The 16362-nt window shown below is 41.3% G+C and overlaps 1 protein-coding gene across 3 annotated transcripts in view; it reads left to right on the top strand.

Moving 5' to 3' along the window:
• The window catches only part of Crebbp (CREB binding lysine acetyltransferase), a 138517-nt gene that overhangs the window by 60898 nt on the left and 61257 nt on the right, over window positions 1–16362 (top strand). For all 3 annotated transcript variants that reach the window (XM_004864767.4, XM_004864766.4, XM_087202974.1), the window contains exon 3: window positions 3517–3696. In XM_004864767.4, coding sequence (XP_004864824.2) covers window positions 3517–3696 — 180 coding nt within the window. The remainder of the gene's footprint in view (window positions 1–3516; window positions 3697–16362) is intronic.

Raw genomic sequence — 16362 nt, 5'->3', positions numbered from 1 at the left:
GAGTGCTTGACTGGCATGCTCAGAGACCTGGGCTCGATCCCCAGTACTACCAAAAAAAAAATATGTTGGGCTGGGGATTTAGCTCAGCAGCACCGTATCTGCCTCACAAGCACAAGGTCCTGAGTTTGATCCCTGGTACCCCCCAAAAAATAAAATAAAATATGTTCAGCTAGAACTGGAGGTCACCGTTGTTCAGTTTGGTCAGTGGAGAATAGATACAGAATAAGAATTCAGAAATCCAGAATTTCTAGAAGCAAATGGCCACTCCCTAACACTATAGCAGAAAATTGGAGTGTGGCCCTTGAGTTTTACCTGGCTCTGCCAGGAGATGGTTGGGGATGGCAGCTAACTTGCCTGGAAGTGAAGGTGGTAGCCTTTCAAAGGACTGGCCTCTTTGGCTTCACTGTTAACTAGCTTTCAGCTGGCTAAGGAGAAGCTGTAGCTGGATCTGGGGCCAGAGACCCCTTCCTCTGACTTCCCATGATAGCCTGGGTTTGTTTTTGTCATAGGCTCAGTATGGAATTCCAACCAACACCACCATTTTTCACAATGTGTAGACTCCTGTGGGCTGGACATCTCTTACATGCTGTATGTGACCTTAGAACTTGCCATGGTTATTACCTTTTGAGTATCAAAATCTTGTTAAAATGGTCCATCTTGTCCCATGACCAAGGAGAAAAGGTACAAAGAAATTTCCTGCAGGAATCTATCAACATACAGTTAGTACTCTTTGAAATGAACCAGTTAGAAAGTGCCCCAGAGTCTGACCAGGCAAGTTTTATTCCTCAGTGACCAGATACACCCACCTCGTTTTTACTTTTGCAAGATGATCTTCGGAACTCTGTCAAAAATATTTGCAAAGTTTTAGAAATAGATTTTTGTAAAAGAAATCAGGTGAACTTTGAGAACCATGGGGCCCCTTAGAAGCTTGTTGGCTGGCCTCTTTATATTTGTTTCTCCCTCTTCACTGAAGAGACACTTGGTGTGAGTAGAAGGATAGTTCCTGGGCCCTTCCTAATACTGCTCACAGCCATCCACTTTGAAGCTAACTAATCATATCTTAATTAATCAAAAGCTTCCAGAAGACATTGATTTTTCTTGTTTGTCAAGAAAAAGCAAGCTCAGTGAAGCATCTACACATACTCAGAACTGGTGTGACTGCTCAAAGCAAACACTTGGTAGATACTGGTTGACAATGAAGGTGTCAAGGGTGAATGAATTTATATTTGGTCCAAAGTAGAGACATTTAGAAATTGGAATTTGTAACTGTATGGTTTTTGTTGGTTTTGAAATTGGGGGCCTTTAAAAACAGTGTTCCAGCAGTTTGATTATATGTAATATACAGAAATTCTGAAAGTAGTAATTGCTATATGGAATTAATTTAGTATAGTACTTTCTAAAAATACATATTCCTGCTTCAGTTCTTCTGAGTTTCCAATTACAATCGAGGGAACCTAGTTGAGAATCAGGAGCGCCCTTTTGTATGTTCACTCAGCTGGCATTTCACCTTAAATCTTCTGAACTCAAAGCTGAGCTTCATTGGTGGGCTTTCTGTTTCAGTTGACTTACATAGGGCAAAAGTGGCAGCTAGACTGGGTCTACTTTCAGAAAGGTGAGGAAGGTCAGCTGTGAGGGCTACATGGGAAAGGAAACCACCTGTGTAAGAGAATGCACACAGCAAAGTCTTCGGCTACACTTCTTTCATTGTTTTATGTGGGGCTTGTCAGCACAAAAGTGTGAGTTGGAATTAGTTGTGTTATACATACCTTTGTGTACAGCTTAGATTTTTAGAGCTAAAAGAAACCATGTGATCCATCTCATTCAAGTTGCTCACCTTGCAGAACAAAAGATAAAAAGTCCCACAGAAGGATATAAACTAGCCAGAGTGGATGCACTGGTGTGGGCATTTACCAGCTGGGACTGTTAGTGATATTTTTTTTTCTATGGCAGTAGTGCTGGGGACTGAACCCAGGGTCCTGTGCATCTGCGGCAAGCACTCTACTACTGAGCTACATCCCTGGCCCTTTTTAATTTTCATTTTGAGACAAGGTCTTGCTAAGTTGCCCAGACTGGCCTTAGAATCCTCCTGCCTCAATCTTCAAGTAGCTAGGATTACAGGCATGTGCTACCATGGCTGGTGGTGATTTCTTAAATGAAAACTCATCCCTGGAAATCTTCCTCTGCACAGGACTCTTCTTCCCAATCCAAACATCAAAAAGACCAAGATGCTAAAAAGTAGAATCAACATTAGACAGTAGGTAGAATATTCCAACTTTGTTAAAAAGCAAGGGCAGGCAACCTAAACATCCAGTTTCTTGGTGCTTAGTTTTTGTTTCTCACCAGGGGAACAGGTAAGCATTGCAGTGTTGTGTTTGGGGTTGGGGCCATGGAGGCCTAAGGAAACTGGCCTGGGTCTGTGGCTAGCCTCATGGTGACATAGCTGAGAGTACCTCCTTCCCCATCTTGCTTTTATCTACTGTATGTTTGATACCCCTCCAACCCAGGGCCTCTGAACTACGTCCCCAGCTCTTGTTATTTTTTGAGACAAGGTCTGTCCAAGTTGCCCAGGCTGGGCTCAAATTTGTGATCCTCTGGCTTCAGCCTCCCAAAGTGCTAGGATTACGGGTGTGCATCACTATGCTCAGCCTTTTTTGGGGGCGGGGCAGGTACTGGGGATCGAATTTGGGACCCTGCGCTTGCAAGGCAGGTGGTGAAACCACTGAGCTAAATTCCTGGCCCAGCCTTATTTTTTAATTTTGAGACAAAGTCTTGCTGAGTTGCCCAGGCTGCTCTCAAGTAGATGGGATTATAGGAATAGGCCACTATGTCCAGCTTCATGTTAATTTTTTCCAACTTTTTAAAGGGGAAATCCCCAACGTGTAATATTAAAGGGGATGACACGGCCCAGCTTCCTTACTGTCATCGAATTGGCAGTTAGCAGCATGCTGGCGGTGCCTTTAATTTACACCCCTCTTGCCATCACTGCTTACTCACTGGACCATTTTTAAAGCAAATCCCCAAAATTATATAATTTTGTTGCCTATGTTTCTACTGTGCATTTTGAACTAATGGAAACTTAGTTCAGATATGATGGGAAACCTGAAAGAAATGAAATACAAAATAATTAAGGATTGAACTGAAGGAAGTGCCCATGATAGTTGACTCTCAAGGCCCTCATCCAGGTAGGAGGGGCTGGGGCTGGGACAGGGATCATGGTTGAAGGGGAGGAGAGAAAAGTACTGCCCTTTATGGGGTATGTTTCGCATAGGGGCATAGGTGTAGCAGTTTGGAGCAGCTTATTAGCCTCCTGCCTGTAGCTATAGCTTTTTGAGCAACTTGCTCTGTTCGAAATCCTGAATTATGAACTCAGATAGTAAGCCTTTAATTTATAATTGAAATGAGAGCTTCACAGGAAATAATAATTTTTCCATCATTGGGTCAAGTAAGCTTTTCTGAAGCCCTTTCTTTTGTGTATGATTGCCTTGTGACAGCTGATCTTTCTTGTTTTTATTTCAGATGGGAATGACTGGTAACACGAGTCCATTTGGACAGCCGCCCTTTAATCAAACTGGAGGGCAGCAAATGGGAGCCACTGGGGTAAACCCCCAGTTATCCAGCAAACAGAACATGGTCAACAGTTTGCCTACCTTCCCTAATGACATCAAGAATACTTCAGTCACCAATGTGCCAAATATGGTAAGTTGCCCTTGGCTGTCAGTGCTGTGGGTTTTTAGTGGATGCTTTGGCATATGGATTTTATTGCACTTGCAGAGAAAATCTATAACTGAAAATGTGTTATTAGATGATAGGAGCATAATCCGTATTTCTTAGGAGTAGCTCTCTAAATGAAATTTATGTTTTCCGTGATGAGCTAGCAACAGGAGGGTTAGGTAAGGGTGATTTAGCCACACCTCCTTGACTCCCTTTGTTGATGGAGAGAATTCTTGTCACTTTGCCTTTTTCTCCAGAATCATGAGAATTGGTGAGACTGGTTTTTTTTCTTACCCTTGCTGTGGGTTGAAGCTATCAGTAGAAGCCATCTTTTTGTGTTACAATCAAATGAAAGACATTTATCTTTCAGGGACTATGTTGTATTGATGAGATGGGTGTTATATCTGACTTGATAGATTATACACATGTTTTCCTTTTCCCTGAAAGTTCCCATCTGTAAAATAGGAACTGGCTGTAGATCCTCTAACCCAGTGATGGTGCCCCTTTTAGAGCTTTCAATGATACAAGTAGCCCACAGTGGCAAGAGTGCCATAGATTCATCACCACTGCTCTAATGAACTATGGTATTAATGAAAAAAATCTTTTCACTACAGAGTAGAATCTCTAGGGGCCAGGGATTTAGCTCAGTGGTTGTGCCGCCTATCTCGAAAGTGCGAGGAGCTGAGTTCAATCTCCAGTACCAAAACCAAAACAAAACAAAAAAAAAGAATCTCTGTTAATTCAGAACACTGAGGGTCAGTGCTATCTTTCATTCATTCTCACTGTGCACTCCTCAGTTGCTGAATGTCTGATGTGTACTTGCTTGATCAAGCCCTGAACAGCCTATTCTCTTCTTCCTTGAGCTTGTTCCTGACACCCGGAGCTTCCAAACTTGGTACCCACATACGCTTGCAGTAGTAATTGGCTAACTCTCAGAAGAAAGCCAGGGGTTTATGCTCAAACAGCTTTTTTTGTCTTTTGGTGTTTTAAAACTTTTTATTGTAAAGTATTCTGTACAGGGTATAGTACAGAAAATTCCTATGTATTCTTCGTTCTACTTCCCCTCATAACATCTTCCTTTGCTTTGGTACTTCTGTCAAAACTAGGAAATTAATATGACATACAGTACTCAAAATTTTGAGACTGATGGGGAGCAGAGTATTCTTCGATCTGTTTTGTACAGGGTGGAATCAAAAGGGGGAACGAGGAGGTTCCTTGGTTAAGGACTGTCAGTATTATCACAGTCTTTTTTTTAAAAAAAAGAAAAAAAGCAAGGGAGTGGTACTGAAAGTGTAACTCAGTGGTAGAATGCTTGTGTAGCACGTATAAGGAAGGCCTGAGGTTTGATCCCTGATCCCCCACACCACAAAGCAGGGGTGGGTTGCTGTTCTCAAAACTACAAAGCTACTGAAGGTCCTACTATTCTTTATTTCTTTCAAAACCCCCTTCCCCCTACTCCCCTGGTCTGCTTCCTTCTTTCCAGTAGGATTATCCTGATCCTCACAGTTCCTGCTGAGTGCTCCCTTAGCTCAGTCCTGGGGTTTTGGGAATGGTACTTTTCTACAGGGAGTTTGGATCCAGCATCTGTGATGGCTGATCTCTCCGTTTCCATTTGTCACTGAGAGGATGATGGTGTTGACTTCAGGGCTGACCATCATTGTTTGTGCCTGCTTAGTAACAGGAACACATTTAGATTTCAGGGGGAAAGCATTTACTTTTTCTAGGAAGTTTTCTGTTTTATACTCAGGGAAACACCAACCTTCATTTCCCTCCCTTTTCTCTTGTAAAATCCTCCCCAGTTCCACTTCCTCATCCTCTTTCCTTTACCTACGAATGAGTGACAGAATTCTTTTCTGGGTCTTTCTACCACCCTTTGCTGCCTGAACTTGCTGGCAGTGGTGTGCTTATCAAGGCCAGAATCAGTGGCACTCATGAGAGGCTTCTCTTCCTACACTGGGGTTGCAGCTCTGTGTCTTGGGCAAGGCCCTTGGCCTCAGAGGCTGACACTTTTCTTGCTCCAGGTTTGCCTGTGCCTCCAGGGGAATTTAGCAGCATCCCTGGCCACTACCCACAAGATGCCCATGGTCCTTCTCCCTACCTCAGTTGTGACAGAAATGTCTTTCCATACATATGTCCCCTGGGGCATAGTCATGTTCGTTGAGAATTCCTACTCTGGTGAACGGTTGGAGGAAGCAGTGGTGTCTCATCCTTTTTTCTGCCTTCTGGAATCTAATAGAAACCTAACACCCTACCCACCTTCCCACCCCCACCTCATGCTTCTCAGGATCCTGGAAAAATGAGCAAGCATTTTTGTTCATAGGAGCTGGGCTGCTTGCTTAAGGGCTACCTTCCTACAAAAGCCCTTGTGGACTTTAAGGGAGAAATCTGTAGCAGATGCCTTTGGTGAGTGAGCTTGAGTGTCCTCCTTGGCACGTTTTATTACACCATTTATTTGGAAGGACATAAGGACACGTGAGCTGGGCATGCATGTGTTTGTGAAGCAGCATGATCTGGGAACAGCTTTCATGCTTCCCAGGGGATAGGAACCAGTAGGGCTAGCAGAGAGGTTGGGTGTAGTTCGCCTGGCATCTTTGTAAGTGTATTTGCCTTGTCTTTTACCTTATGCCCATGATAACCTCTTAAGAGACATCATTACAAGTCTCTTTTTACAGTAGGAAGTTGAGGCTCTGAGAAGGGTTTTGTTTATTCAAGGCTGGTCTGTAGGCCTTTTTAAATTTTATGACCTGATAGCATGCTTTTAGCAGCCTTGAGCTGGCTGGGAATGCCTCCTTAGCCTGTGATTACACAGCTTGTTTGCAGTTTCTTGATTATGTTTTGTGGTGTTCCTTGAATTTTTTTCATTATATCTGGCCTTTTGAATCCAGATTTTCACATTTACAGAAAAAACTAGGCCTGTTTAATGAAAAAAGGAAAAGATGAAGCCTTGAACTTATTTGTACTTTTTGTCGTGCTTTGGGGGTAGTCTTTGGAAGGTGACTAGATTTGGTACCAGACAGTTTGTGGGAAGAGGGTTAGGATTCCAGTGCTGGGATACCTGGTACCCAGGTCAAGCACTCAGGGAATAATTTTAAGTCATGTGTTCATTGAGCAAGATATTCTTGTTTTTCTCTCTTCCAGGTTTCTATAGGATTCCAACATTACTGAGTCGTGTTGAGAAAGGGATGGGATGTGGTCATTGGTTTATTTAATTTGTCAAATTGAGTCTAGGTGCTAGAGTAGGGCCTAGAATGCAGATGCGAGTGATGTAGAGTGTGGCTTTCTTTCATGAAGTTGCAGCTGTGATGGTGATGGAAAATAATTATAAAACTGCTTCAGAAGGTCTGCATGGCATGCTGTGATTGAGACTGACACAGTGATTTTCTTAGATGGAGTCACCAAGAAGGAGGACTCAGGAAAGGAGAGTGGAAGAAGAGGCTATAGAGATCTGAGGGCATTGGGCGGACATTGACTTGTAGGAACTGGTACGAGCTCCACGCTTTGGAAAGGTGACTTTTGGGGGAAGAGAAGTGAAAGAAGCTAAGGGCTGACAACTGGTTGATGGATCTTAGTTTGAAGGAGGATCACTGGTTTGCAAATTTACCAATAAACCATTTGTAGTCTTTACACTGTCCAAAGATTATTCTGGTTGCAGGATGGAGAGGACTGAGGAAAGAGCACACTACAGGGGTCGGGGAATGAGTATCTTAGAGGTATTTGATTGTATTGAGGGTGGGAGGGAGCTATATGAGGTTTACTGCTTGAGTAAAATGAATGGGGTGATTGGGAGAACTTTCAGAGCTTGAGGAGTTAGAAATGTCACCATATTTATTTTTCATGATTCTCAAATGCATCTTTTCTTTTCTTTTTTTTTTTTTTTTGGTACCAGGGAACAAACTTGGGCCCTTGGGCTTTCGAGGCAGGCGGCAGCACCACTGAGCTAAATCCGCAGCCCCCAGATGCACCTTTTCTGTGCACTTCTATGCAGAGATTCACATTTCTGAAATGAGGATGTTCATAAGACTCAGTTGATTCATAGATACAACAACATACAGTGTGTTCGTTATTTTACTGGTTCATAAATTGAATTAGTAAGGATGATGGTTATTAACCATATTCATGATACTGTTTTTGAGGTCAGCTTATATAAAAATTATTTAAATTCTATTGACAAAGGGAGATGAACAGCTCTGTTAGGTCACCATTCTGTAGATGGGGGTAGAGGTGCTCTAAGCTGTCTCCCAAGAAGGGATGTGGAGGAGGAGGCATTTAAGGGCATTGTATTCTGAGAAGAGCCATCTGATTCTTGGTGACATTGTCTTGCCCAAGGTTTGGATTGGGCTTTCTGCCAATTTCACAGAGTGCTATTAGGAAGTGGGACTCAGGCTGAGAACACTGAGGCTGTGATCAGAGGGGGCTCATTTCTAGGTCCACCCACATGGTCTGCAGGGTTATTTCTAATAATGAAGTTTGTGTATATGGATTTTTTTTTTTTTAAGAAAACTTTAAAACTAGTTTATGGAGACTTCATGCCGGGAATTTATCAGGTGTGCTGCTTATTTAAAACTCTTCATGAGAGCCATGTTGTGATTTGTTTTGATCATTCTCAGAATTTTTAAGTGGAGATTTTGGACAAGGCCCCTGACAGCTGTTGATCAGTGTCTCTAAATGGTAGGGAAGTGTGGCTGGTGGAGGACTGTGCAAACAAGGGAGAATTGTAGAGTTGTCTTCTGTGTCACTGGCGGGGACAGCGATATTGGCAGCATTTGAGTGATGGACCATAGATGATGGGCCTGGGGTGGGGAGAAGAGAGAAGGAGAACATCCCCTGTGGTTGTGTGTCTCTCGGGTGTGCATGTTGCTAAGTGGTGGTTCCTGGCCTCACCCCCCCATCCCACCCCCACCACAGAATCTCTCAGGACACAAGATCTCTCTGATTTTGTGGTCTGTGGTCTCATTTGTGAAACTTGAGATTTGTTTTCTTACTCAGTTTCCCAATTTATGGTACCTAATTCCTTCTAGTGCAGTTCAGATTATGCTTAAACAGATGGGTTTATAATCCTTTTTCTTATATTGGAGTCTACAGTTACAAATGAGCACCTCTAGTGCTTCTGATGTAGAATAAAGCTCACGAGAGCCAGTGTCTGCTAAAATGTTGGTGGCCCAGGGGCTAGCTATGCCCTGTTAGTGGGCTTGCTTTGTTGATTTTGGTGTCTTCCTCAGTACATCCCCAGCCTCATTTGTTATATTCCCATTGTTTTCTTTCCTGTGTCAAATTTTTTTTTTTTTGGTACCGGGAATCAAACTCAGGACCTTGCGCTTGCAAGGCAGGTGCTGGAACCACTGAGCTAAATCCCCAGTCCCTCCTATGTCCAATTTTTGATGATTGGGGGATCAAGATGGAACTGGCTGAGCTGCATTCTCTGTTCTCTTTGTCCTTGATGGCCTCATCTCAATATCTGTGTTCCCTTGCACAGACGCTGGGGTTGTCTGGCATTATGCAAGAGTGCTTTCTCTTTATAAGTAGAAATCTGAATACCTTTGCTTGTTCAGTGTTTGTCTCTGTCCCAGGGTTAAAGAGGATGTTTACATAGTTCTTACAGAGATGACTGGTGAATGGTTATATTGCCTCCTCACCATGACAGCAGCTTCCATATAGTGTTACCTCAGTTCATGAATTTAATTCGTTCCACAATTCTGGGGAAGTTGGCTGTGGTTGTGTTTGTCACCTGTTGCAGAGTTCTTGAATGGAAGCAAAATTTTGCCTAATGCTTCTGTTTGCGAGCAGAAGGCGTTTGTGATATACTGCAGTTGTGAATTGTGTCTCACTGATCCAGTTGGAGACTGGGGAAAGGTTTGGAAATAAACTTTTGTCCATAATTATCAGTAATTAAGTGTGTGTATTTTTAAGATTTTGCGTCTGTTGCTACCATTATACTCCTTCTAGATGTATCTCGAAAATTGTTCAAAAAATGTTTATGCAGGGCCTTAAAAGAATATCTTTGGGCTGGGGATTTAGCTCAGTGGTGCCACACCTGCCTCGCAAGCACAGGGTCCTGAGTTTGATCCCCCGTACCAAAAAAAAGAAAAAAAGAAAATAATCTTTGGTCTAAAATTTTTAACAGCTAAGTGTAAATCTATCTTCTGTGTATATGTTTCCCCATTTGTTTTGATAATATTGTCTGGGAAACTTAGCCTAAGCACAAAATATAATGTGATTTGTTGCAGCAAATGACAGGAAACTATAAAATGAGAAACATTAGCTGGTCCTGAGATCAGGCACATCTTATTGTAAACACAGTTGGCTCTCTGTATCTATGGGCTTTGCATCTGTGGATTCAACCAACTTCAGGAAAATAGTATTTTAATTGTGTCCATAGTAAGTAGCATGTATAGACCTTTTTCTTGTCATTTTCTCTAAACAATATGATATAACTGTTTATAGAACTTTTCATTGTACTAGATACTGTATTTTCCCCAAAATAAGACCTAACTGGAAAATAAACCTTAGTATGATTTTTTAGGATGCTTGTAATATAAGCCCTACCCCCAAAATAAGCTCCCTAAGATCGTCGGCTAGATGGACACTTTTAGTATGCCCATTGCAACACACAATGGACATTTGAATTATAAAATAATAATATATAAATAAATAATATTATTACCCCTAATACTTAAATAATAATATAAATTATAATTAAGTATTTGTAAATACCTAAGCGGGTGCTTTTAGATGAGAGGTAAATCCCTATGTAAACAGGTGAACTGGAGATTTATTGCCAAATGACAAATTGGAATACAGACACAACACACAAATAATGTACACACTTGATAATAAACAGATGTAGTTGTGTCTAATATGAATCTCCATAATTCAGAACATCATATGTTATAATGGACATACTTAATGTACTCATGTGAAATAAAGAAATATTTTCTGAATTTTAGTACCTGTGACTTTTCATTACTTTTGTGTGGATCATTATTCTTAACTGTCATCATTTTTGTTGCCACTTCTGCCTTGTAAGTCTTCACTTAACACTTGGTTTAATAGATAACTTTGTGAAGCCTAGCCTGCAAGAGGTCGGGACTTGGGTAAAGCATTCATCACCCAATCATTGACGGCTATGTTGCCAGTGCACAATGAGCAGGCTACATGGAGAAGAAGTGCTCATTTAAGGGGAGCTCTGTTGCTGGACATAAGAGTTAGGGGCCAGTAGTTCTACAGGAAATTAAATTACAAGAAATTCAGGCCAGAATTCAGGGTTTGGAGAGTTATGACAATGTTTCAGAATTGGATGACATGACTGTATTTGAATAAATACAGATTTTTGTACATGAATAAATGTAGATTGTTGTACATAAATAAATGTAGATTATTGTATGTGAAAAAAAGTAAGAAATTTTCTGAAAATAAGCCCTATTGAATCTTTTGGAGCAAAAATTAATAGAAGGCCCAGTCTTATTTTTGGAGAAATGTGGTATTATAAGTAATCTAGAGGTGCTTTAGAACATATAGGAGGATGTGTACAGGTTATACAAATTACCATTTTACATAAAGGACTTGAGCATCTACAGATTTTGGTATTCACAGGGATCCTGGAACCAACCCACTCCCACCTCCCACTCCATGTGATACTAAGGGACAACTGTACTCAGTCAAGATCGTTTAGGGTCACCCCACTTTCCAGTCCACTTTCTGTTTCTCTTAGAATCTTTCTTTCTCTCATAAATTTTTCCTACTGTAAAAAAAATTATTTAACTTTTTTTCTGATAAAGATTTTCAGTTATCAACAGTGTCTTTTCTAGAATCCTATTAGGATATCCCTTTCCTCAATGAAGGTAGAAGCACAAACTAGCCCCCACAGATACTCCACCCTTTCACTGCATGGAAAGCAGACACCAGGAAGTTGGTAATTCTCATGAACCGGTGGTCATGGGAAGTGAATGATACCTTTCAAGACCTTACTCAGTTTAGACCTGCCAGTCAGCCTGGCTTGTCACCTTGTCCCCATCTGACTAGATCTAGCGCCTCCTACCTTTTAGAGTTTCTTTGTATAGTGACAGGTAACCCCCAGACCTTGTAAGTGGACCTGTTGTCTAGTTTTGAAGGTCTTGGCCTTGGGGCAGAGAACAGAGGTGGCAGAATGCTTGGCCTTGGCCTTGACATGGCCTTTCCCCTCTTACCCTAGCCATTTGGTTTCTACTTTAAAATCATAGCTTTTTTAATTTGAATGATTATTTACAAATCATTCTGGACTGGTTAATTTTATTTCCCTTTGAATTTATACCTTAAATTGTATGTTAACATGTTCCTGCTGGCTTGAACCACTGGTATTATGTGCATGACTGTCTTATTGGGTGGCTTGTACCACTGGTGGTAGAAGTGGTGCAGTCATGCACAGGACAGTCATGCATGTACCACCCACCACCAATGGTTCAAGCCACCAGCAGCAAGACATCCTAATTATGGCCCCATAGTGAATGTGTTAATCTTATTTTTAAAATATCAGTAAACACCAAGCAAAAAGAGAAAAATTCAAGAAGCATAATTCTATCTAAATAGCTATGTTCTATTTCTTAATCACTTAAGAGTGATTATCAGGTGATTCCAGATGATAGCTATGTACATTTAAAGAGCATTTCCTCTGTTGTATGACTCCAGAGCTTTGTGTTCCCAGCTGTTTTCAGTGTCCTTCTAGGGAAATCAGAACAAGTGATAGTGCAGATCTGTTCCTTGTCCCACCCAGTGTTGGCTTTGGTGTCATTTTCTAATTCTGAGAGGAGGTTAAGGAGGGTCACATTTCCAAGTGGTTAGGAAGGAAGTTTCTAAGGATGATGGCTCTGAACCCTATTGGGATATAGAGGGTAGGACTGACTGGATCTCAAGGGCCATCTGTAGGATTCCAGCCCAGATTTTGCTTGGGAACATGGGTCGGTGGAGGACAAAAACATGTCTTCCCCGGGTGGGGGGTTTATCTCCGTGGCGCCACACCTGCCTCGCAAGTGCAAGGTCCTGAGTTCAATTCCCGTACCAAAAAAACCCCATGTCTTCCTTGTTCTTTCTCTATCAGTCTCTTACTGTTTGGAACACAGTCTTTTGGAGATGTTATAACCTATTCTTGGACACTTTCTGAAAAATAATGTATTTTTCTATGAGAAATGCCAGGATAAACAATTCTGCATACTCGGTACACATCTCTGATTATAACCTCCAGGTAGAATACTGGGTATAAAGGAAAAATGGAGTTGAGGTCAGATACCCAAAACTTAATGTAGCACTAACAATGCTAATAAAAAGAATACTAATAAAAATATATCTTTAAAAATTAAAGAATATCAACTGATTGCAGTGGCACACACCTATAATCCCAGCACTCAGGAAACTGAGGCAGGATTGTTGCAAGTTCAAGGATGGCCTGAACTACATGGTGAAAGAAAGAATATCAGAATATATAGAAGCAAACCTTTGAAATGGTTTGATGGATTCAGTATGACCAATGGTCGGGTCTGCTGAGTTATCATGACATAATAGGGGACACATACATAGAGCCTGTGGCCAGATTGTGTGAAGAAGACTACAATGGTGAGTGGGCTGTACCCTGAAACCACTGGGTCAGTGAGCTTTATTCACATGCTGGTAGTGGCTCAGAATGTTCAAACCAGTGCCACACTGACCTCCTTCCATGTTTATGAATTCGATGTGAGCCAAATCTCATTCAGGAAATACATGTTACACATACTTTTAAGTTTTTAATGGCTACCGTTACATTGCCTTCCAACAGAAGCCATGTGACTAGATCACTAGCATCATATCGTCCTCCAAAGACTGAGGGCTCTTACCTTGTACTTTGGTAGGAGAAAATGATGTTATATTTTTGCTTTGCCTTTCTTTGATTATTAGTAAGAATTAAAGTGCTATGTTTAGAGACCTAGACATTTTTTGAGTTGCTCAGCTGCTGTCCTTAACCAATTTTCCTGTTAAATTCTCTTAGAACATTTCGTGAAGCAAAGTGGTCAGCCTATATTGAGGAAGAAAACAGAGAGGTTGGGGTGGGGACTCTGCTGTTGGATAGCGTGCTCGCGGTCTAGTCAAGGTGCTTGCCTCTGAACCTTCCCTACTGCCAGTTGGGTCTACTCCTAAGTGAACACCTCCCTCAGGGCCGGGTAAATCCTAAATGAATTGCCGTTTGTTGAGCTTGAGACTAAAGAGTTGCACAGAGTACTTACTTGTATTGTGTTTTGTGTTTCAAATCTTTTTTCCTGGTTTGTTGATCATCTTGTGTTTGTTTCATTTGTTCCCAGTAGGTTTAGTCATGGGAGAGAATAAGTTTTTACGCAGTCAGGCCTCACACTTTTTCTCTACAACATTGAGGTCTGCTACATGAGAATTGATTATGAGGTTTTTTTCCTCTTATATATTTTATTTTATTCTCACTGTAAGGGTATGATTGAGGAGACTTTTAGCATTGATACTTAATGCCACCGAGGGCATGGTCAGAGGCTATTTGTTTATTGACACTTTATTTAAAATGGCAAAAAATGAGGGCCAGGGATTTAGCTCAGTGGCTTCATACCTGCCTTGAAAGCGCAGGGTCCTGAGTTTCATCCCTGGTACTACAAAAAAGGGGGGGAGGGCAAAAAACTGGCTAGATGTGGTCTCCCACACCTGTAATTCAGCTATTCCCAGCTATTTGGGAGGCTGAGGTGGAAGGATTACTTGAGCCCAGAAATTTGAGGCTGTCCTGGGCAACATAGTAAGACTGTGTCTTAAAACAATTAAATTAAAGAATGAGTCAGGACAGTTGCAAGTTTTTGTTGATCATTTTTAATTTGCTTGCCTTATCACATGCTTTACATATGTTTTCTTTTTTTTTTTTTAAAGATCTTTTATTTATTTATTTTTCAGTACTAGGGATCGAACTCAGGACCTTGTGCTTGCGAGGCAGGCATGGTGCCACTGAGCTAAATCCCCAGCCCCTTAACGTATGTTTTCAATAACATCTTAGCACTGCAGATTTAAATTTATTTGTGACAAACATCTGACTTTTTTTTTTTTTTGAGGTAGGGTCTCACTATGTAGTTCAGGCTGGCGTTGAACTGTGTAGCCGAGGCTGACCTCAAACTCATAGCAATCCTCCTGCCTCAGCCTCCCAAGTGCTGGGATTACAGGCGTGCGCCACCATGCCTGGCTAGGACAATTGTAAGTTTGAGCCCAACTTGAGCAATTTAATGACTTAGCAAGACCCTATCACAAAAGAAAAAAGGATTGATAGGTGGGGAGCTCAGTGTGAAGGCCATGGGTTTAGGCCCCAGTATCACAAAAATTATACATACCTATCTACCCTAGGGCAGTGGTGGCAAACGTAAGGTATGTGTGCTGTAGTAGGCACACAGAGCCCTGTCTGTTGGCACTTGAGCCAGTTCGCGAGAGCAGTCAAGCATCAGATAAGTTTTCTTTTCTAAACTAAAACCTCAGTATTCAGGTTTAATTGGAGTGTTGACATTTTGTGATAAATAAGTGGTTGCAGTTTAGGCATTCGATCTCTAAAAGGTTTGCCATCACTGCCCTAGGGAGATGAGAGGGTTTCCATTTTGTTTTCCAGGTAAGATACTGGTTAAATGAACATGCATAGTATAGTAAGATACAAATCATATCAACCTGCTGTATGAGACAGCTTAATGGTATGGGGCAGAACCTAAACAAACGTAAATGTACACATACGTGTTTATAAAGCATATATATATACACACATATTAATAAAATCAGATACAAGACTATATTGATCAGTTCATATGCGCATATATTCCTCATTTAACAACCCACCTGTTTAACGGCTGCTTGGACTTAACCGTTAAGGCATGTTGCTCAGACTTAATGGTCCATCTTTTTGGGGGGTACAGGTCTGTAACCTTGTTTATAGAACCTCAGTGTTTTTTTGGTACAGTAGGTTGTACTGTACAGTGCTGTAGTTTTATGTTCTGTTTTATGTTCTTTTATTATAGTACTGCATGTAAGAATTATGCAAATAAAAACAAAGTTCTCAGGTTGGAGTTTCTTTTGACCCTTTTTTGTTCCGAATATTGTAATGTACATACTATATACACTTCCATATTGCAACCAGTTCATTTAATGACCTGACTGCAGGAACTGAACTCAGTCGTTAAATGAGGAAGATGTATCTATGCATCTACATAGAAAAAAGACCAAGAGAAACAAAAACCTTGTATACCTATTGGTAGATGATTGGATAAAGAAAATGTGGTATCTATATTTACTTTTTTTTTTTTCCTGGTATGGGGAATCAAACACAGGACCTTGCACTTGTGAGGCAGGCATGCACCACTAAGCTAAATCCCCAGGTGTATCTATATTTAACAGACTATTACTTAGCTATTAAGAATGACACATTTGGGCCGGGGATTTAGCTTAGTGGTTTCACCACCTGCTGCGCAAGCGCAAGGACCCGAGTTCGATTCCCGGTACCAAAAAAAAGAATGACACATTTGGGCCAGGGATTTAGCTCAGTGGTTCCACTGCCTGCCTCTCAAGCTAAGGACCCGAGTTCGATCCCTGGTACCAAAAAAAAAAAAAAAAGAATGACACATTTGTAGGAAAATGGATGCACCTGGAAAATATTGAGTGAAGTATACC

Source organism: Heterocephalus glaber, unplaced genomic scaffold (assembly GCF_053883595.1).
Source record: "Heterocephalus glaber isolate CG9 unplaced genomic scaffold, H.glaber_assembly_v1.0 deba00001781, whole genome shotgun sequence".
In the NCBI taxonomy this organism is placed as follows: Eukaryota; Metazoa; Chordata; class Mammalia; order Rodentia; family Bathyergidae; genus Heterocephalus; species Heterocephalus glaber.
Note: the sequence above shows the minus strand (reverse complement) of the source record. Positions and strands in the feature narration are given on the sequence as shown.